Raw genomic sequence first — 21,414 nt, forward strand, 5'->3', positions numbered from 1 at the left:
GAGTGGCACCAGGTTCCAGATGGGCTGAGGCGCCTTGGACAATGCCGCACCCGCATACTGTGTACCAACCAGGCAGGGACAGGAATGCTAAAGGCTGGGAGTGGTGGTAGAATCGAACAGGGTGTGCACTACTGGCATATCGGGGTGTGCGCAGATCTGGTCCTATGTATGCTAGAGCATGTGTTCACAGAAATGAGCTCGCATACCCATATGTCTGTGGATTTAGAAAGGGAACAGTAAATAGGAGAGAGCACAGTTTTGGCTAAGAAGCTGAAATAGAGACCCAAGTATCAGCTTCTTGGGCTCCCTGTACTAGACACCCTAATATCCCTGGGGTTAAGAGGGGCAACTGGCTGGAGTGGCTTGGAGCTCTCCAGGCATTTTATGAACCAAATAAGAAAAGGGGAGGGTTCCACTCCAGCACATGCCACAGTTACCAGATTAAGCTGGTTGCCTTGGTAACCTCCTCTCTGGGCAGGATTTGGGATTGTCGGTTAGGAAGGGGGAAGAACTGGCGAGTGTGGAGAATGTGGGGGCTGAAAATAAAAGGGGCAGAGAGGATTCTAGAAACTGGAAGCTTTGGGAACAGGACCCCAGGATCCCCCCAACTACTCAAGGATATTAGGCAGAGAATAAGTTCAAGACCTTAAATCAGGGAGGAAAGCCAGTATTGAGTCATGGTTTTCCTTGAACAGCAGTGGTACTTACCCCAACTGCACACTGGAATCCAGGGGAACTTTTCAAAAATACTGAGAGCCCTAGCTGGTTTGGATCAGTGGATAGAGTGTTGGCCTGCCGACTGAAGGGTCCTGGGTTCGATTCTGGTCAGGGGCATAAGCCCAGGTTGCAGGATCGATCCCCACTAAGGGGTCTGCAGGCAGCAGCTGATCAATGATTCTCATTATTGATGTCTCTCTCTCTCTTTCCCTCTCTGAAATCACTAAAAATATATTTTAAAAAAACACTGAGAGGGTGCCAAGGTTTGTGGTATTTTTAAAAAAATGTATTTTTTTTATTGATTTCAGAGGGGAAGGGAGAGGAAGAGAGAAACATCAATGATGAGAATCATTGATTGGCTGCTTCCTGCACACCATGCACTGGGGATCGAGCCCGCAGCCCAGACATGTGCCCTGACTGGGAATCAAACTGTGACCTCCTGGTTCATTGGCTGATGCTCAACCACTGAGCAACACCGCTGGACTGTGGTATTTTTAAAGAGATCCCGAAGTAATTCAAATAGCCAGGATTGAAAATCACTGCCCCAGCGGGATACCCCAACCCAAGTGGGCTGCAGATACTGAGATACTGGGATTCTTTATCTTTCGCCCACAGGGTAGCAGACGTGTGTGCTGACCTCAAGGGGGAGGAGGGCTGGAGGGCACCTATACTCTATCGTGGAAGAAAATGAGGGAAAGAGGGTGGTATAATTAACAGCTATGAGGAGATGCAGGCAGGAAGCCCATGGACTTCCAGAAGGGGATGGGCAAGGCTACCTAAGGCCCATTCTGTCTGCCCTTACACTCTTCTTTTCTGCCCACTGAGAGGCAGGCTGGAAGGACAGAGAACCTGGGGGCTTTGCTGAGCTTGAGTTTCTTCTTGCTGAGCTGGTTACCAGGGCAACAGAGAGCAATGGGATCTGAGGAAGCAAGAGGCAGGGGTGAGGGGGAAGTATCTTAAACCGCTCATTCCTCCTGCCAGCAACCACCCCCAAGGCTGACTGGCACTATTTACATGACCCCAGATCAGGCCCAGAAATACCCATCACTCTATGGGGAAGAAGGGAAGGAAACTGACATGATTTGAAGAGGAATGGGGATGGAGGTGAGGAAAGTCATGGTCCTCTGGCTGTAATACCACCCAAGGGTGGAGGGGGAGTTCCAACTGTCATTTTAAGTTGTGCCATGATGTCCATGCCCCCAGTGCACAGAGATTTGCGCGACTCAACAACAGATACTGCCAGCTCCGTATTAAATTCAATTGCTCCCCCACACTGTGGATAGCTTCTGTAGTAAACTTCCACCCGACCCTGGATCTGGAGGAAACAGTCAACTCAAAGCTAGGAACTGCCCTGTGCTCATCACAGGCCAAGTGGCAAAGGCAACTGGCAGCATAAGCCACAGCTAGAGGTCTTTCAATTGCCCCTCCACGCTGCCTGTACTAAGATTGATAGGAACCTCTCTCTTAGACTGTTGTCTTTGAAACTTCAGTGCCAGTGTGAGTCTTTACTTTTCAAGAAGAAAGCTAGCTGAACCTCACCCTCTTCTAGGACTTAGTACAGCTATACTGACGTTTGGCACATTATCTCGGGAAACTTACTTGTTAAACACAAAGGCAAGCCTAAGGGATATGATGTACACATAGGTACGCAGCATCTTACTAATTTTTGTCCCTGACACTTCCAGACTAAGGGACTGCAGGGTATCCTGGAGTCCATGTGGCAATGTGGTTTGGAAAGATAAGTGACGGGGAGTACAGACACACTTGTGGCTTCACAGGGGAGCCTCACCTCTGTGGGCTTCCGTTTCACAAGTTTGAGCCGGCTCAAGTTGTGACTGACTCTGGGGAATTAAGAAGTCATCTTCCCTCCCTCTCAAATCAAAATGAATGCAAAAAAGCCAAGTTTACAGTCTAAATTTTATTATCGTCAAGTCACAATACTGATCACAAACGTGTACCTTTAAAACAGTAACAACAACAACAAGAAATTCTTGCAACAAAACACAGTGGACCAACATAGACAACTGTCACAGTGTCTTCAGGTCTGGGAATCTGGGCATGCTGCCCACAGGCTTGAGGAGACATCTTCAGGTTTAAGGCAAAGGGAAGAGCCTACCACAGGCACAACCACCAGCTGCCCCTGGAAGAATCTCTTAGATATTTCCTCCTTTAGGGTTACAGCTGAGTGCCTCTCCTCCCTCCCACATACTATGGACTCAAGAGCAGTCAGGCCAGCTGCTTAAGAGAAGGAATACAAACTGACATTACTTGGGGAGAGACACAGCTGCCACCTTCTCCCTCAAGTTCTGTAGGACAGAGACAATGGCCAAGGTACCCTTGGCAGACACAAGTGCTGCAATCATAGGAATCTCTTCCGCAGGCAGCAGGAAAGTGGTTCAGTGCTGTGGATGGGGAGGAAAGGAGCCCCTGCCGCAAAAGTGACTGGCTTCCTTAGGCCTTAAGCCCAGGTGCTGTACCTTCTTCTGCTTGCAAGGACAGGAGTAGAACTAGAGGAAAATAAGGTAGTAACACCTAAAACACTTGCAGCAGACAATACATGAAAAAGAGCAAGTATAAAGGACAGGATAGATTGCTTGCTGGATAATATTTGCCTCTAGAGAGATGCATTGGTCCACAGCAATTGGAAAAGGAGTGTGTTAGGATTGGTGGAAATAAGAAAAGTAGGGTCCTCTAATTCCACTTACCTCAGAGACTGAGCCCTGAGGACTGTGTGAATACATAGCCCTAAGGTGCAAAGGCTCTCACTCTACCCTCCCTTCTCACAAAAACACCTGATTTGCCATCCCTCCCCACTGTACAGACTCTATCCTCAGTAGAGGCCTGAAGACTACCAGAGACTAATGACGGAGACTCAGGCTCCTAAAAACTGAAGTCAAGAAGAAGGGCTCCTACCACAAACTTTGAGCTTAGAGAAGTTAAGAGAATCCAAATATATAACAAAGTCCAACCAAAAGTGAAAGGCCAGCTCTCTGTAGATCTGGTGGGAAAAGACCAGCTGGCAATTCTCAATTATCTGCATTGTAGGGAAGAACCAAAAGGGAACCAGAGGAGCCAGCAAACCAGAAAAATGAACTTTTTTCATTTAAAGGCGGGCGGGGGGGGGGGGGGGGGGAGAGACACACACAAAACAAACAGGAAGGAGCTTCCCTGGGAGCAGCAGAAGACATTTGAATTTCCCAGGACAAGTGAAGAAGAGCCAAAAACCTGGGTTTTCTAGATGTAGACTAGATGTGGGCTGATCTCTGCTCCTCTGAGCACAGCCAACTCCAGCAGAGAGTGGAGACAGTAGGAAGTCCACTTGTTTCTCCCCGTCTCTAACAGAGCCTGTCCTCAGAGGGAGCCAGGGTCCTCCTCATTCAGCTGTTTGCTGGTAGGAGCCACCCTTTATCTTTGAAGCCCTCCTGGTAGTAGACAGCCAGCTGTATTTCTCTTCTTTCCTGGGTTCTCACCTTTGCTGTTCTGACAGGGGTGGGGAAAAGGGAAGAACCACCAAGGTGTTAGTGGACCTTCTCGGTATTTATAAGTTGCTCTCAAAAAGCCACATTCTAAATAATGTGTTTTAAAGTAATACCCCCGCCCCTGCCAAAAACAAAACCCCTATAGTCTTTTTCCTCCATGACCTTTAGAATTGGCTCTAACTGTAACATCTCAAATTTGTTTTTTAACATATAATTTTTTAATTTTTAATTAGGCCTTTCATTCAATATTGTTTTGTATTAGTTTCAGGTGTTCAGCATAGTGGTTAAACAATCATGTATTTGACATAGTGTTCCCCCTGATATTTCCAGTACCCACCTGGCACACCACACATAGTTATTACAATATTAGTGACTATATTCCCTATGCTATACTTTACATTCCCCATGACTATAATCCCTTCACCTTTTTCACCCAGTTCCCCAAGTACCCCTCCCCTCTGGTAACCATCAGTCTGTTCTCTGTTATCTATGAGTCTGTTTCAACTTGGTTTGCTCTTTCATTTTGTTCTTTAGATTCCATGTAAAAGTGAAATCATATGGTATTTGTCTTTTTCTTTCCGACTTATTTCACTTAGCATAATACCCTGTAGGTCCACCCACACTGTTGCAAATGGTAAGACTTTATTCTTTTTTTATGGCGGAGGTAACACCTCAAATTTAGATTTCCTTAATAAAAAATGCCCTCCTGCATTTTTTCCTTGCAGCTTCCCAAATGAAATCCTGCCAAGTTAATAATGTTTTCTATTTCAACCCTGTTCAATGCAATCTTAAAACAAAGACTAGTGAATTTTGGGAATTAAGCCTCCTCCCATGATAACCCATGTTTACAACTTAAAGAATTAATTAGGCGATTGTTACACAAGTAAGCATGAGCATTAGTTTTAAGAATGTTTTATGAGAGTCACAGTAAGTTGTGCACTTACTTTTATATTATGTTAGATTTAAAATATTCAGAAATTCATATTAACTGGAACCCCTGCTTACAACCTGAAATAACAAAGTTAGAATCTGTTATCAGGTCATTAAAAAAAGTTAAGAAAAGAAAAAAGAAAAAAAAGACAACTGTTTCAATAAAAACACACCCAGAACAGAAGGGAAATCTTCTGAAGAAAAGGAAAGCCCACTGAAGTAGATGTGCCCTAAAGCATGGGAAGAAGCTCTCATACCTCAGGTGGTGGGGGCTTGATGGTGACTGGCTGGGGAGTCCTCCGGGGTGGTGAGGGCTTTGGCTGCACCTGCTGCTGGGCGGGGTTATAGTAAGTCACTCCTCCATATACCTGTGATGGGGCCTGGACACCCCACAAGCCAGAAGAGAAAGTTAGGATTTAATCCAAACTATGATGAATAGAAAACATTAAACATTATTCAGACTCAAAAATAAAAATATTATGGAATTTATAATTTTTTAAATCTCTAAGCTGCACCCCTTAAAAATAAAATGAATATTCATTTTTGTCTTACTATGTCTAATTATGCTCCAATTCCTATTTCTTCAAAGTACTGCCCAGCTTTCTCTAATTCCTACCATCAGCTGACAAATGGAAGAGCCTGAGCTCAGTGATGACACTAGATACCAGATGGTTTAAACTTATGGGGAGTTAAGCAGTACAGGGAGAGATAGGGCTGGTAAACAGAATAGTTTCTTTATGCTGTTGAATAAATGGCCACCTAAGACATACTAAAACACTTAAATGAAACACCATTAAAGAAATGGAAGAGCCCTAGCTGGTTTGGCTAAGTGAATAGAGGGTCCCAGGTTTGATTCTGGTCAAGAGCACATGCCCAGGTTGTGGGCTTGATCCCCAGTAGGAGGCATACAGGAAGGAGTCAGCCAATCAATGATTCTCTTTCATCACTGATGTTTCTCTCTCTCCCTCTCCCTTCTTCTCTGAAGTCAATAAAAATTTTAAAAATAAAAAAAGAAATGGAAGAGAATAAACAGATGATGGGCATTACATAAGCTGCATTTCCAGGTGCTGACCACTAAGAGGCATCCGGGCACCACATGTAAATTAGTGGCATTGAAATATTCTCTCAAATTTCTTGAGCATTCTCCCCATACCACATTCCTGTCTGATTTAAAAATCTGTTCATTAGCCATCTCACCTGTGTATTAGGATATAGATGAGGAGGTGGTGGGGGAGGCAGTGCTCCTGGAGCATAAGGGTAGCTGGGATTACCAAAGTTCATGACTCCTGGAGCAGAAAAGTAAGTAGGAGCGAGCAACTGCTGAGGTGGTGGCTGTCCTGGAGACATGGACACTGGTGTAGGATAGAGGCCCGGATTGGGCAGAGGTGCTGGTGTCTGATGGGGATGTAAACCTGAACAAGGAGAGGGAAACAAATTAAAATAGAAAATGACCAATTCCAGCATAGACAGGCTCGGGATGGAAGTCCTTAGGATGGACCCATGAGCTCTGTTGCCCAAGCAGCCAGAGTGACCAGCCTCAGAGGCAAGCAGCACTGAGCTCAGGAGGATGGAGTTTGTAAAGCCCCCAATACACAATCTCATGTACAGGAAGCACGCAAGGACAGGTGCAATGCTTGCTTACCTGGGTGGGGAAGGTGCATTTCTGGCTGCACAATCATGCCCTGAGGAGGCAGTGGCGCAGGGCTGTCTCCATGGGTATAGATTGGTCCCTGGAACTGCACTGTAAAATATCACATTGGGATTCTCATAAACTCTCATTCTTCATATCACACGGACAAGTCTGCCCATCTCCCAAACCCTTTAAGAGATGTTCTCAATTTTCCATGTGAAGAAAGCACCAACCAGATAATGACAACCACTGTGAGAGGTCAGAAAGAAAAGCAGAAGGCAAGAGGCTGTTCTATTTAGTTTGCTTCACCAAGCCAAAAAAGATACCCCAACATTAAGAAAAAAGCTCACGTGGATCATAGTAATGTCCCTCCATAATACTGATATGCACGGGAGGGGCAGGGGGCTCTGGCACAGGTCTCTGCCGCTGAGATGAATAGCGTTTGGCTCGCCCACCCTGGACACCCTGAAATAAAGAAACAGGACTGAGCAGAAGACTTCAAGAAGGCTGACTCTCATTCAAGTCCCACCTTCTTTTATGTGGGACTTTGTATACGGCACGTATTTAAAAATGAATTGAAAAATCAGTGAAAAACATCAAGATTTGAACATAAACTCTCTACATTTCTGGAGACGCAAATTAAACAAAACACAGGTGCCCAGATGGCAGAGCTCAGTGGTTGAGCATCGACCTATGAACCAGGTCTTGGTTCGATTCCCAGTCAGGGCTCATGCCCGGGTTGTGGGCTCAATCCCCAGTGTGGGGTACGCAGGAGATAGCTAATCAAGGATTCTCTCTCCTCACTGATATTTCTCTCTCTCTCTTCTTCTCCCTCTCTGAAATCAATAAAAATTTATTTTAAAAAATAATAATAATTATATTTTAAAAAAACAAAAACAAGCTGAAACCGGTTTGGCTCAGTGGATAGAGCGTCGGCCTGTGGACTGAAAGGTCCCAGGTTCGATTCCGGTCAAGGGCATGTACCTGGGTTGCGGGCATATCCCCAGTAGGAGATGTGCAGGAGGCAGCTGATCGATGTTTCTCATCGATGTTTCTAACTCTCTATCTCTCTCCCTTCCTCTCTGTAAAAAAATCAATAAAATATATTAAAAAAATAATAATAATAATAAAATAAAATAAAACAAAACATAGGTAATTGATGGGAAAAATCATTTCAAAAGCTATTACACGCATTTCCCTTTCCCTCCTCCATCTACCCCCTTTCCCTTTCTGTACCATTTCTTCCATCCGGTTAAACTGAGGTGGAGGTCCTGCTCCCATGTGTATGTGGTTGTGCATACCTGTAACACACCAAAAAAGTCACCGCTGCAGAGCAGACAGATGTGCGACTCACAGATACCATCAAGAAAATAAAGTAAATGGCTTTCTGCTTATAATCTAACGGAATCCCTTTTAAACTATCTCTGCTTCCTGTCAATGCCAGCATTTGGATATTTGCCCCCATTGTCCATCACCTTAATACCGCAATAAAGCCTTTGGAAATTAAAAAAAATTTACTTCAGTGAGAAAATACAAGTTCAAAGTTTCCCCACCAAATAATTCCCTGCACAGAATCACTGGGAGGTTACAATTAGCACATTACATTATCAAACACAGTAAAAAATATCAGCCCAAGAGTTTCTGAGCAACAACTAGAAAGTGAGGAATGTTTTGTAAACCTACCCTAGCCACCAAGGTCTGGCCTGGAAGCTTGGGAAGAGACTCCCTTCTGGCTGAAAATGACTCAGAACAACAACAACAACAAAAAGATTACATTTTTAGAGATTGTTTTCCAATGATAATAAGATATCAATGGAAGGGTATGCTCCTTGATCCAAAGATCAACTCCAGGCCCAGTTGAGATGACACTGGTTTTTGCTGTTCAAAAACCATGCACACCAGAGAAGGATGCTGAAACTCCCAGACTACATGAGGATTTCCAACCTGTAAGTTCAAATTAGATTTCAGAAACGAGGGAAAAGATTCTTTGATCTATCTGGTTGGAGGAAGACAAAGGATGGGCAAAATGGGTGATAGATATGTCCTAGTCTCTAGACCAGGGGTGGGCAAACTTTTTGACTCGAGGGCCACAATGGGTTCTTAAACTGGACCGGAGGGCCGGAACAAAAGCATGGATGGAGTGTTTGTGTGAACTGATATAAATTCAAAGTAAACATCATTACATAAAAGGGTACGGTCTTTTTTTTCAATAGTTTTATTCATTTCAAACGGGCCGAATCCGGCCCGTGGGCCGTAGTTTGCCCACGGCTGGTCTAGTCTCTAGAACTATGCTGTTCAATACGATATCCACTAGCCCCAGGGTCGGCAAACTGCGGCTCGTGAGCCACATGTGGCTCTTTGGCCCCTTGAGTGTGGCTCTTCCTAAGCCTTAGGAGTACCCTAATTAAGTTAATAACAATGTACCTACCTGTATAGTTTAAGTTTAAAAAATTTGGCTCTCAAAAGAAATTTCAATCGTTGTACTGTTGATATTTGGCTCTGTTGATGAATGAGTTTGCCGACCACTGCACTAGCCACATGAGGCTATTTAAATTTCAATGTTTAAAGTTAAAACGTCAGTTACCCAGACACTCTGGCCACATTACAAGTATTCAAAAAGCACCATCATGCCTGGCTGGCATGGCTCAGTGATTGAGAGTCAGCCCATGAACCAGGAGGTCACGGTTTGATTCCTGGTCAGGGCACATGCCCAGGTTGCAGGGTCGATCCCCAGTGTGAGGCGTGCAGAAGGCAGCCAATCAATGATTCTCTCTCATCATTGATGTTTCTATCTCTCTCTCCCTCTCCCTTCCTCTCTGAAATAATTAATAAATAAATTTAAAAAATAAAAATAATGCACCATCATCACAGAAAGTTCTTTTAGGTAGCCTGCCTCTAGATTAAGGAAATTAGAGAGACTTTCTTTTCAAAGAGATTAGAAGATTCCCATCTAAATTCAAATGAATACGTTTCTGCCTTCAAACTTTAACCTTAGCTCAGCTCAAATAATAAAAACACTGTCTTCTTCTTCCACTATTCTACAGAGTGCTAAAGGATTCTGCACCTAGGAACTCACTTTTTTCCGCAATCCTCACCCAGGATGTTTAGAGGGGGAATGAGGGAAGAAGGGGGGGGGGGGGGGAGGAGGAAGAGAGAGGGGAAGAGAGGGAGAGGAGGAGAGGGGGAGAGAGGCATCAATGTGAGAGAAACATCAATTGATTGCCTCCCATATACACCCTGACAGGGGATGGAACGTGCAACCTAGGTACGTACCCTGACCGGGAATCGAACCCACCACCTTTAGGTATATGGGACAACACTCCAACCTACTGAGCCTCGCCAGCCAGGGCCAGGAACTCATTATTGGTTAATAGCAGGCAAGGTAGTAGGATAGTCTTAGATAACAGATAAAACTGCTATGAGGTCCTTGGATGAAAATACATAGGAATCCATCTGCTTTTTTGCGTTTAATGAAAACACGGATATTCATCAGACACCACATCCCTGAGATTAAGTCCCATGTCCTAAACCCAGTGTTGCAAAGGTGTGTGTGTGTGTGTGGGGGGGGGGGGGGACCTAGTTACTAACTCTAAGGTACCTACCCCGAAGTTCGCGTGGTTGCAGAAATGGAGGTTGCCCTGGGTTCCAATTCTGTTCTGTTATATTCAGTTGTGCCACGTCTTGCTCAAGTCCACTTGTAGGAGAATCCACTGGAGCCTCCCAGTTCCCAGTCTTAGCAGGGGAAGGAGTAGTTTCTGGAACTTGAGGTGTGGGGGTCAGCCCTTCAGGTAGAGGAGGCATCTCCTCTGAAATCTTGACTGCATCTCCAGCTTTGATCCTGGTTCTTCTTACACGGGAATAGGATTTCTTCTCAATAGGTCTGTCAGGGGGCGGTGGTGCAGTGTCAGGAGCAGGAGCAGGAGCTGGTATCTCTGAGGCCACCTCTTCCTTCTCAGGACTGCCAAGCACTTGAGCATCTTCTTCCGGAGACAGATCCCGCACAGGAGTCTGCTCCAGGCGCCGTGACCGGTAACTACTCTCATGCTTAACAGTCTCACCAGACCGGCCACCATGCTGTCCACCAGTCTCCGTAGGCCTAAATCCAGCACGACCTTCCTTGAAGCTCCCAGATCGAGAGTAGTTCCTGGGAGCAGACATGCGACCTGTACCTGCAGCTTTCCTATTGATAAATGTCCTTGGTGGTAGGGTCCCCCCAGGACCCTGGTGGCGATGAGACTTGTTTGGTCGCTCACCAATCCAATTTGGATCTCTTTGTGGAGGACTCCCAAACCTGAATAAATGGAATAAAAAAGTCTTAAACTGAAGGTGAGGAAGATGTCCCATATTCCTCACCCATTCAATTATTTGCTGGAATGGTATTTAAAAAGGCAGAGTTCTTTCTACATATCAATAGTCTAGGCTCCAAAATTTCCTCACCTGGGTTTCCGGATTCTTCGGGGTTTGATGTCATCAGGATTGTGAGCTGAACGGATGTCATATCCATAAAGAGCAATGAGCTCCTGTCGTGACTTTGGGGCCTGCTCATCTTCCCGGAACTTGTCATGCTCCCAGCGACCCTCATCCTTCCACAGCTTTCGCTGACGCCCCTTGGGTCTGGATAAAACCAGGAAAAAGTGTCTTAGGTTGGCAGAATCTGTCAAGTAAAGATGTTCATGAAACAAACAGGGCTGGGCATGGAATCAGAAGAAACTTCATGTAGTCTTTCCATCTTTCCAGATGTAAAATAGGCCTCCCAAAAGCAAAAGCGAATCAGTACCTCAGGGCCTGCTGGGCTCAAATGCAACAGGAACAGAAATAAAGAAAGATTTCACCGCAAACTACTCAGCACCTTGGGAACACCTCTCTACTATAAGGCAGTCTATGCAAGTACTTAGTATTCCAGAGGCCTTGAGCCTCAGATTAAGGAAGGCAAGTGGAAGGGTAGGTGTGGATCCTAGCTGCTGCACCAAGAGTTACCAAATATTCTAAGCGCACTTTCCTCATTTGTACAAGAGGTAATACTTACTTTAAAAATGTTATGAATGTAGGTAAAGTACTCCAGCAAAGTGCCTAGCATACAATAAACAGTAAATCCATACTAAAAACAGTAGCAGCAAGTGGCTGTTACCTGACTTCCTCCTCCTGAGTTTGCCCTCGAAGATCATGCTCAAAGAAGAGCCCTTTCCGGGGTATGTATGCAGGGTTCTTCCGATCTTCGTCGTCATCCAAGTGCTTGGGAACTTTGTTCTCCACAGGCTCTGTGCTCTCCTGGAGGACAAAGGGCTCCTTACTCCCTCAGAAGTTGAAAGCCCCTCTTCCAGCCCCAGAACGGAGGCCTTCGGTGGGTACTGACCTGTCCATCCCCACTTTGCCTCTCCCCCGTCACAGTGCCTTTGGAGTCAGGCTTTTCTTCTCCCTTCTCTTCTTTTGCTGAAGAATTAGCAGCATCATTGACTTCTGATTTCAACTCCACTTTGGAGTTTTCCTCTTCACTGTACTCCCCTTCTTCACCCTGAAAAAAGTTTCCCTGTCAGCTGTGGAGAAAGATCTCAAAGGTGCTTAAAAAAAAAAATTGCTTTTTTAAAAATCCTCATCGAAGGATATGTTTTTCATTGATTCCAGAAAGGGAAGGGGGCAGGGGGCGACAACATTGATGTGAAAAACATTCATCAGTTGCCTACTTACACACTCCAACTGACCAGTGACCAAACCCCACAACCTAGGGTATGTGTCCTAACTGGAATCGAACCCACAACCTTTTTTGGTGTATGGGACAACACTCCAACCAGGGCTGAAAGGTGCACCCAGCCAGGGCTGAAAGGTGCATTTTAAAGTTTTCCATTCTTTAGGAAAACATTTTCTAACAAATTTAAAAATTAAAAGCAGCCCTAGCCAGTTTGGCTCAGTAAATAGAGCATCGGCCTGAGGACTGAAGGGTCCCAGGTTCGATTCTAATCGAAGGGCACATGCCTGGGTTGCAGGCTCGGTCCCCAGTAGGGGGCGTGCAGGAGGCAGCCAATCAACGATTCCCTCTCATCACTGATGTTTCTCTCCCTCTCCCTTCCTCTCTGAAATCAATAAAAATATATTTTAAAAAACTAAAACAAAACCAAAAAATCAGTATTTTTACTAAGGTTTCTAGAGAATAAGGGCACTGTAAAAATAAAATCACAAAATATATCCACATATTCATATATAAATTCATATTAGCTTTCCAGAAAGATATGCAATCAACTTGTAACAGTAGCAGCCTCTGGGAAGGAATCCAAGGAATACAGATAGGAGGCAGGAAAGTGCCTAGCATACAGAGGGAGCTTAATCTGTATTGATAATTTCCTTCTCCATGAATTGTCTCTTAAACATGCAGTGCCTAATAACTATACTGTTAACTCAAGTTATGAATTCTCTCAGCTCAAAATGGCTTAGGACAGAGATTCCAACCTTTTAGATTATGTGAACCCCCTTTCAAGATCTAAATTTTTCATAGATCTTATGAGACAGCAGCTCAGGGCAGTATCCACTAAGACATATAATGACAAACAACTATTATACATTCAATAATACTTTAAATTTAGCTGAGCTAATGGATTTGTAAACTCTCTGTAATAACTCCATGATTTCCCAAGGCACTATTATTCTTAACCTGGTAAAAATATGTGTATAACTACTCTTATTCTCCTACAGGGTCTGACCCGTGACTTGAACCAGACCCTTCTGTAACTAGACCCAGGCTGGCCTCAGGAATCTGGTTTGCCATAATGATCAGAGACTCACTGTGAGATTCCTGATGAGGCAAGATGCTCTAAGTTCTTGCCCTTTCTTCAAAGAACTGAATCGGCCTGATTGGTCCAGACAAGCCAATTAATTCCTCTTCCCCATTCTTCTCTGTTTAGCATCTGGGCATTTTGGCCTCTAAGTGTTTGGGATTAGATTCTCAGAAAGGTGATACTAGTATGAAACCCACAGAACTGAGGAAGACTGCTTAATCCTACCCACACTAAGCCTTTACTCATAGCTTTTTAAAAACCAAATACCCTTGATTCTTTCCATTTCCCCTTTCATAAGATTTCCCTCCTCTTGAGATGGGAATAGGTGTGTGGTAATCATTCAGTTCTTTCCTTGATCCTATGTTCTGTGCAGGTTCTGAAGCAGAAATTGCAAGAATCTTGCTTGGTGTTTTATGGACCTTAATCAATCATACTCACACGCTCACATACACACAGACTGAATTCAAACATCCTAAAATAGTATCATGATTAATAAGGGAACTTTGTTTTATGCTCCACCTCCTCTAGTTTGTGGTAGAATGTCAAATGAGGCAACATTTTTATTCCAAATGAGAAACTAATTTTGTTTCCAGGGTAGGGCAGAAAGATACAATGGCATAGTGCTGAGGAGACTCCAAATAAGTCAAAGTCTGATCTAACTGAAGCCAAAGTGCTACTCTAGGGTCATGCTATTTTGACTCAGAGCTAACATCAAAACCCTTTTCCAGAGACAAACTCCCCTACTGCTGATTCCACTTTATTGAGCATTCTTCCCAACTCTAATGCCTAACTCCCCTCTAAATCAATTGCTTCCCTAGCAGAATTCTCACTGCAGTGGTTTTAGCTCATTCTCCACTCCACATATTTCAGAGTAAGGGGTGGAGTTCTTCCTTGTTCTCAATGTCTCCCAGATCCAACTCCTCCAGCCTATTTTAAACTCCTGCTCCTCTGGGGGGCGCCTATCACCTGCCTTTACCTCTATGCCTCTGCCTAGGCCTGCCCTGTCATTAACTTTAATACTTTAGCAATGAGTTCACAGTCTTCACCTCCACTTCAGGCAACCATTTCCATGGCCACACTCCAGACCAGTCTTACCTGTGTGGGCGAAACAAGGGGTTCAATGGAAAGTACCTTCGCCCTAGCTGGTTTGGCTCAGTGGACAGAGCGCTGGCCTACGTACTGAAGGTTCCCAGGTTTCATTCCAGTCAGAGCACATACAAGATTTAATCAATGAATGCATAAATAAGTGAAACAACCAATGTTTCTCTCTCTCTCTCAAATAATAAATAAAAATTAAAGAAACAAACATGGGGTTAATCTTCATGATTTTGGGTTTGGCATGGATTCAGCAAAGGCTTCTTAGGTATGACACCAACAGCACAAGCAACAAAAGAAAAACATGCTGAACGTCAAAACCCTGGTCTGTGTGTTCAGTGGTTAGAGCATTGGCCTGCAAAATGAAGGGTCACGGGTTTGATTCCAGATCAAGGGCATGTACCTAGGTTAAAGGTTCAATCCCCAGCCCAGCCAGGGCGTGTGCGGGGGTCAACCAATCAATGTGTTTCTCTCACATCGATGTTTCTCTCTTTCTCTCTCCCACCCTCCCTCCCTCCCACTCTCTCCAAAATCAATAAAAACAAATTTTAAAAAAAGGACAAAGTATCTGAAGAGCCCTTTCACCAAGAAAGTATGCAAACTGGCTGATATCCACAAGAAAAAATGCTCAACACATCATTTGTCATCAGGAAAATGCAAACTGAAATGAGATACCATTTCACACCTACTAAGATGGCTGGAATAAAAAAATCAAGACAATAACAAGTGCTGTCTAGTATGTGGAGAAATTGGAATTCCCATACATTGCTTTTGGGAATGTAAACAGCTGCTTTGGAAAACAGTTTGGCTGTTCCTAAAACAATTAAACAGAGTTACCAAATGACTCAGCAATTCCAATCATAGGTACATTCCCAAGAGAAATGAAAACATATTTCTGAACAAAAACTTGTATGCTAATGTTTATAGCAGCATTACTCATAATAAGAAAAAATTAGAAACAACCCAAATATCTATCAATGGATGAATGGGTAAACAAAATGTGACATATTCATACAACAAAGTATTATTCAACCAGAAAACACAATGAAGTTACTAATACATGCTACAATTTCAAAACAAGCTAAGTGTAAGAAGCCAGTCACACCAGTCTACATGTTATATGATTCCATTCATATGAAAGACCAGAATAGGGAAATCTCTAGACACAGAAAGTAGACTTGCAGTTGCTTAGGGGTAGGAGGGATGCAGATGGAGGAACTAGGGGCAGAGGTGATAACTCAATAACAGGGTTTTTTCTGAGGTGATAAAAATGTTCTGAAACTGTAGTAATGGCCACATATATATGTGAATACGTTAAAAAACATAGAATTAGTGTGGCTCAGTGGCTGAGTGTCAACCCATGAAGCAAGAGGTCACGGTTTGATTCCCAGTCAGGGTACATGCCCGGGTTATAGGCTTGATCCCGAGTAGGGGGTGTGCAGGAGGCAGCTGATTAATGATTCTCTCTCATTATTGATGTTTCTATCTCTCTCTCCCTCTCCCTTCCTCTCTCTGAAATAAAAACATACTGAGAGAAAAAAAATAAGTAACAAGGATTCCCATTCATGTATTTAAAGAAAACACACCATAGAATTGTACATTTTAAATGGATAAATTACATGGCATGTCAATAAAGGGTTTGTGTGGTTTTTTTAAACCCTATTATTTCTATTCTTACCTGGTTTTCCCCTTACCCTCTCACCTACAACCTGAGATATCCACTCCCTTGACCTTCTCACTTTCACCCTATCATTCAGTCCTTTCCTCTCTCTAGATTCGATGGCCCATTCACTTTAATCACTACTAATAACACTCTCAATTCCCTTGCCATTCCCATGTGCTCAGGATTGGACCAACTCATATGTCTCCTTTCTCTAGGCCAGCGATTCTCAACCTGTGGGTCGAATGACCCTTTCACAGGGTCACCTAAGGCCATCGGAAAACACATATATAATTACATATTGTTTTTGTGATTAATCACTATGCTTTAATTATGTTCAATTTGTAACAATGAAATTGGGGGTCACCACAACATGAGGAACTGTATTAAAGGGTCACATTAGGAAGGTTGAGAACCACTGCTCTAGGCCTACAGACAGACTACTGACCATCACTGAAAGGAGCTAAAAAAACACATCACGCATCAATGTCACCTTCAATCTCAGCTACCAAAACCTCTTTTAGTCTCACAAGTCTCTCTTTTTTAAAAATTTAACATATTTTTATTGATTTCAGAGAGGAAGGGAGAGGGAGAGATAGATAAATAAAAACATCAATGATGAGAAAGAATCATTGATCGGCTGCTTCCTGCACACCCAACACTGGGGATGGAGCCCACAACCCAGGCATGTGCCCTGACCGGGAATCAAACTGTGACCTCCTGGTTCATAAGTTGATGCTCAACCACTGAGCCACGTCAGCCGGGCTAGTCTCACAACTCTTACCTCTACTCTCCACCAACCTCTTTCTTCATGTCTTTCCTTCTATTTCTCAGAGAAAACAAAACAAAGAAGGGAACACCAGCTTCTTCCCACACACCTTCCTTCCCACCTCTCCATAATTACAATTACAAATGTTTCCCTCGTCGCGTCCCTATTTCCTCATGTACTCAGTCAAGAACCACCAGTACATTTATTACCTACTCCCCCCTTTCCTTCCCTTTTACTCATTCTTTCCATCTTTAACCGTACTTGAGTCTCCAACTTTAAAAAATAACCAACAAACCCTCTCTTAACCTCACAGGCTTCTTTCCAGCTACCACCTCTCTCCAGCCTCTCCTTCAGAGTCAGGTTTCTTTAAAAAAATTCCTTGAAGGATTCTGAAAAAATGGCAGCAGCATAGTTTTTGATCTCTTCAAATCTCCACATGAAATGAGAACTTCTAGACAGCAAAATCAAAACCCTTCTAATAACACCAAAAAAACAACAACTAGGTTAGAGTATCCTAAAATAAATGCACATAACAAAGTACACACACACAAAAAGAACAAAGCACCAACAGTCACAAGACCTGCATCAAACTGGTTGTCAGTGCAGAGAAAGCAGAGAGAAGTAAGTGGATCTGAGAACAGGAGAACCCTGAAACAATCAACAAGTATTCAATGGAAAGCAAAACTGAGAACAATTGAAACGAGGAGGAATTGTACTGTCTCCGGAAGCATATAAGCATAAAGATTCTATGATAAGGAGGTCTAAGTGGGGCTAGAGCAGTCCAACCCCTCTGAAATCTTGAAATTGACCTGGCTACCAAGGTTCCTTGCTCAGATAGGGTCCCACACTGAAGAGAAATGGTTGAGAGGAGAATCATATTGAGCAGAAAAGGGATAAAAGAAATGAAGGAAAGAGAAGCTCCAAAACAAGTTAGCAGAAATAAAACAAGTTAGCAGGAATAAAAGCAGAAAATCTCAAAAAGCAAGCCACTATATATTTTTTAACACTACAGGAAACAACAACAAAAAGGGAGCTCTGTGAAGTTAGAAAAAGCTATTCTGAGCCACTTCAAAGAAACCAGAAAAACTAATTTTTCATAAAAATCGACAGAAAAATATAATGGTTAAATCTCATATATAATTATTATGAGAAACAAAGAACAGCATTCCTACAGACAATAAAAGCATGCCAGAAAGACATGCACATTTATCAAAATTATAATTTCTCGAGAGAAAAAAAAATTATAATTTCTATTTCAAAATGAGCCCTCAGTGGTTAGGACAGTGGTTCTCAACCTTCCTAATGCTGCGACCCTTTAATACAGTTCCTCATGTTGTGGTGACCCCCAACTATAAAATTATTTTTGCTGCTACTTCATAACTGTAATTTTGCTACTATAAACAATATGTAATTATATGTGTGTTTTCCGATGGTCTTAGGCGACCCCTGTGAAATGGTCGTTTGACCCTCAAAGGGGTCTCGACCCACAGGTTGAGAACCGCTGGTTACAGTGTCAGCCTGCAGACTGAAGGATCCCAGGTTCTATTCTGGTCAAGGGCCCCGTACCTTGGTCACAGGCTCAATCCCCAGCCCTAGTCGGGGGTGTGTGCAGGGGTCAACCAATCAATGTGTGTCTCTCCATAAATCTAGGAGCTTTTTTCATAGCAGCATAATTTTTAAGTTGATAATTTTGTATGGCCTGAAAATAATGTTATAAATATCAAAATGACCCTTGTCAGAAAAAAGGTTCCCACTCCTGCTCTAAATGAACAAGACCTTTTGGGCCCTGGGCAGGCAATTCAGTTGGTTAGAGCATCACCCCAATACACCAAGGTTACAGGTTTGATCCCCAGTGAGGGCACATACAAGAATCAATGAATGAATGAATGGATGAATGAATAATAGAAACAGCAAATCAGTGTTTCTCTCTCAATCATCAATAAATAAATAAAATTAAAAATGTTAAAAAGACCTTTTGCATCAGTTTTTCCAAAGCGTAAGTGAAGAATGCAAAAGAAGAGTTAACAAGTAGGTCATGACACTTTTGAACCACAGGCATATATATATATATATATATATATATATATATATATATTTTTTTTTTTTTTTTTAAATACATTTAAATATATACACCAAAGGAAAAAAACCTATCACACTCACTTCTGAGTCTTCTGCACTTTCATAATCCGAGAGAACAGCTGAAAAGAAAACCGAAATATGTCAAGAAAAAAAAATAACAGAATTATAATTACACTTCCTGACTGCTAAATATAATTTAAATCTGTTATCAACCTATGAGGTAGGTAAAATTATAGTTCCCATTTACAGATGGCAAACAGGCTCAGAGAGTGGCCATACTGCTAAAACGGTATGCTCTTTAGTATTATGCTGCAAAGAGCCACTCTGTACCACTCTCCCCCAAATCCCTAACATCCGAGAGGCCAACTGCTGGGAATAGGTGACCTGAGTTTTAGGGCAAAAAATACCACCACCATGATGCTACTCACCATCGCCCTCGATGCCATCTTCACTCTCCTGCAAGAAAGAAGTCATGGGTTAGGCCTGTGATTTCCAGAGGGCGGAGAGCTGAAGACTCAACACAAACTGGTTAAAAAGGGAGGTGAGGACTGGCACATCTTTAACAAGGAGCATCTGAGGGAGGTCCGGTCTCTTCGCCTCAAGCCCCGTCTCTGAACACACAGTCGCTGCCCATCCGCAGCGGCTCTGCACTCCTCCCAGAAACCCCCACCCGCTCCTCTTCCCTGGGGGCTCCGGGTGCAAACCGCCCTGGGACGGCCGTCCTCCACTCCAACGCAAGGTGCCTCAGCATCGACCACCGACTCTCAGCCTCCCATCACCACCTACACCCGCCCCCGGCCCGCAAGCCACCGGCTCCGACCCGCCCCGCCCCGCCCCGCCCGCGCGCACTCACACACTCAGACTCCTCGGCGCTCTTGGCCCCCCCGCTCTCCACCCGCCGCAGATGAAGGGCCCCAGCTCGGCCTCCGCGTTGGGAAGGCAGAGAGCCGCTGCCGCCGCCTCCAGTACTACCGCTGCAGCCCCCGCCGCCCCGAGCCGGGGAACCGCCGCTGTCGGAGCCGGAAGCACCAGACTCTTCGTCCTCTGTGTCCTGCGAAGCGCGCTGCCGCCGCCGGTCAGCCATCTTACGGAGAACGGCCGCCGCCAGCCAGTTCCTTACGTACGCCCGTCGCAGGGGCCGCCGGGAGGCTAGAAAGCCAGTCCCAGCATGCTTCGCGTGAGGTACTGACCGCCCGCTTTTCGGGAGCGGGGCGCTGGGGGCGGGCCCGGCGCGCTGCGGCACGTTTGCGGGCGAGCGGATTACGTAATGGGTTACGTCAGGGGGCGTGGTGTGCCGCCCGACTTCCTTTGGGTAGGCTCAGGGCGAGGGGCGTCTGCGTTTGGGGAGCCTCCTGAGGCTGCTCGCCCGGCCATCTTGGGCTTTCCGAGTGGAAGGCGTCGACCGGTGACAGCTTCACTGCGGCGCTGGAGCTGTTCATGGTGGGGTTTTTTTTCGATTTCTTGTTTCTGCCTACGTTTGAAGCAAGTCACTTTACTGCATTTGTGTGGTAAAATCACAAATCAAGGTAAACTTCTAAAGCAGTGCTGCTGCATCAGGTTTGCCACACCGTCCCATTTTAGGCTAAAGGGCGAAGGAAAAACCATGTCTGCAGCGAAGCCCGGGATTTCCTGTTGCACTTTCCCTGCGCTCTCATTTCCTCTTCATTCATGTCTCTCCACCCCAGCCATCACTTCTCCCAAAGTGCAGGCTGGCATGATGCTAGTCTTACCAAGATTTTAGAACTGATTTAAAAGAGAGAAGACGATTGGGAACCGTCGTTGGTTCAATATAGTGACATGATTTCCTTGTTAACCAGATGGGGAAATACTTTGGTTTTGGCAAGGCGTTTGTCAGACAAAAAAAATCAGTATACCAGGTGGGGCAAAAGTAGGTTTACAGTTGTGTGTCCGCACAAGTTTATTCTTGTACTAATTATTGTATTCCATAAAAATAACTGTAAACCTTTTTCCCACTTGTATTTTCTTTGGACCATAATGACATACAAGATATGTGAGCTAAGCTATTAGTGCATCTACAAGAATACACCTTAATAATATACATATATCGGGAAAAGGTCACTGTGGCACAGGATTCTGTCATGTGTAATCTCTTTACAAGTATGATTAAGAATCCTGATGCTTATCAGAGTTACAGGCAATATGAAACTAGAAGGCATTCTCAATGCCTTCAGAGATAGAACCAGGGTCCAAACAGATCTCAACTGTTTAAACAAGTTGCCAAGTGTGACAACTTGTAAATCCAGTTCCAAAAACCAATTGCCCTAGTT

At 44.2% G+C, this 21,414-nt stretch overlaps 1 protein-coding gene across 6 annotated transcripts; it reads right to left on the reverse strand.

Moving 5' to 3' along the window:
• Nucleotides 1-2,620: 2,620 nt before the first annotated feature.
• CASC3 (CASC3 exon junction complex subunit) lies at nt 2,621-20,303 on the reverse strand. Of its 6 annotated transcripts, XM_036339091.1 has the most exons (14): nt 19,980-20,297; nt 19,555-19,582; nt 19,208-19,245; nt 12,110-12,268; nt 11,885-12,024; nt 11,194-11,370; nt 10,359-11,047; nt 7,993-8,057; nt 7,107-7,221; nt 6,769-6,867; nt 6,324-6,538; nt 5,384-5,506; nt 5,141-5,204; nt 2,621-4,197 (listed from the first exon to the last, which is right to left on the reverse strand). In XM_036339091.1, the coding sequence occupies exons 1-13, from the start codon at nt 20,208-20,210 to the stop codon at nt 5,181-5,183; spliced, it is 2,103 nt and encodes a 700-aa protein (XP_036194984.1). In that variant the 5' UTR covers nt 20,211-20,297; the 3' UTR covers nt 2,621-4,197; nt 5,141-5,180. The 6 variants fall into 6 exon arrangements, 4 of the variants coding, with proteins under 4 accessions (XP_036194984.1, XP_036194983.1, XP_036194985.1 ...); XR_004972665.1 differs by lacking the exon at nt 5,141-5,204 and having other exon boundaries at nt 5,384-5,552; nt 19,980-20,302; XM_036339090.1 differs by lacking the exon at nt 5,141-5,204 and having other exon boundaries at nt 19,980-20,300.
• Nucleotides 20,304-21,414: the final 1,111 nt, after the last annotated feature.

The sequence above is a fragment of the Myotis myotis genome, unplaced genomic scaffold (assembly GCF_014108235.1).
Source record: "Myotis myotis isolate mMyoMyo1 unplaced genomic scaffold, mMyoMyo1.p scaffold_m19_p_17, whole genome shotgun sequence".
Lineage (NCBI taxonomy): Eukaryota > Metazoa > Chordata > Mammalia > Chiroptera > Vespertilionidae > Myotis > Myotis myotis.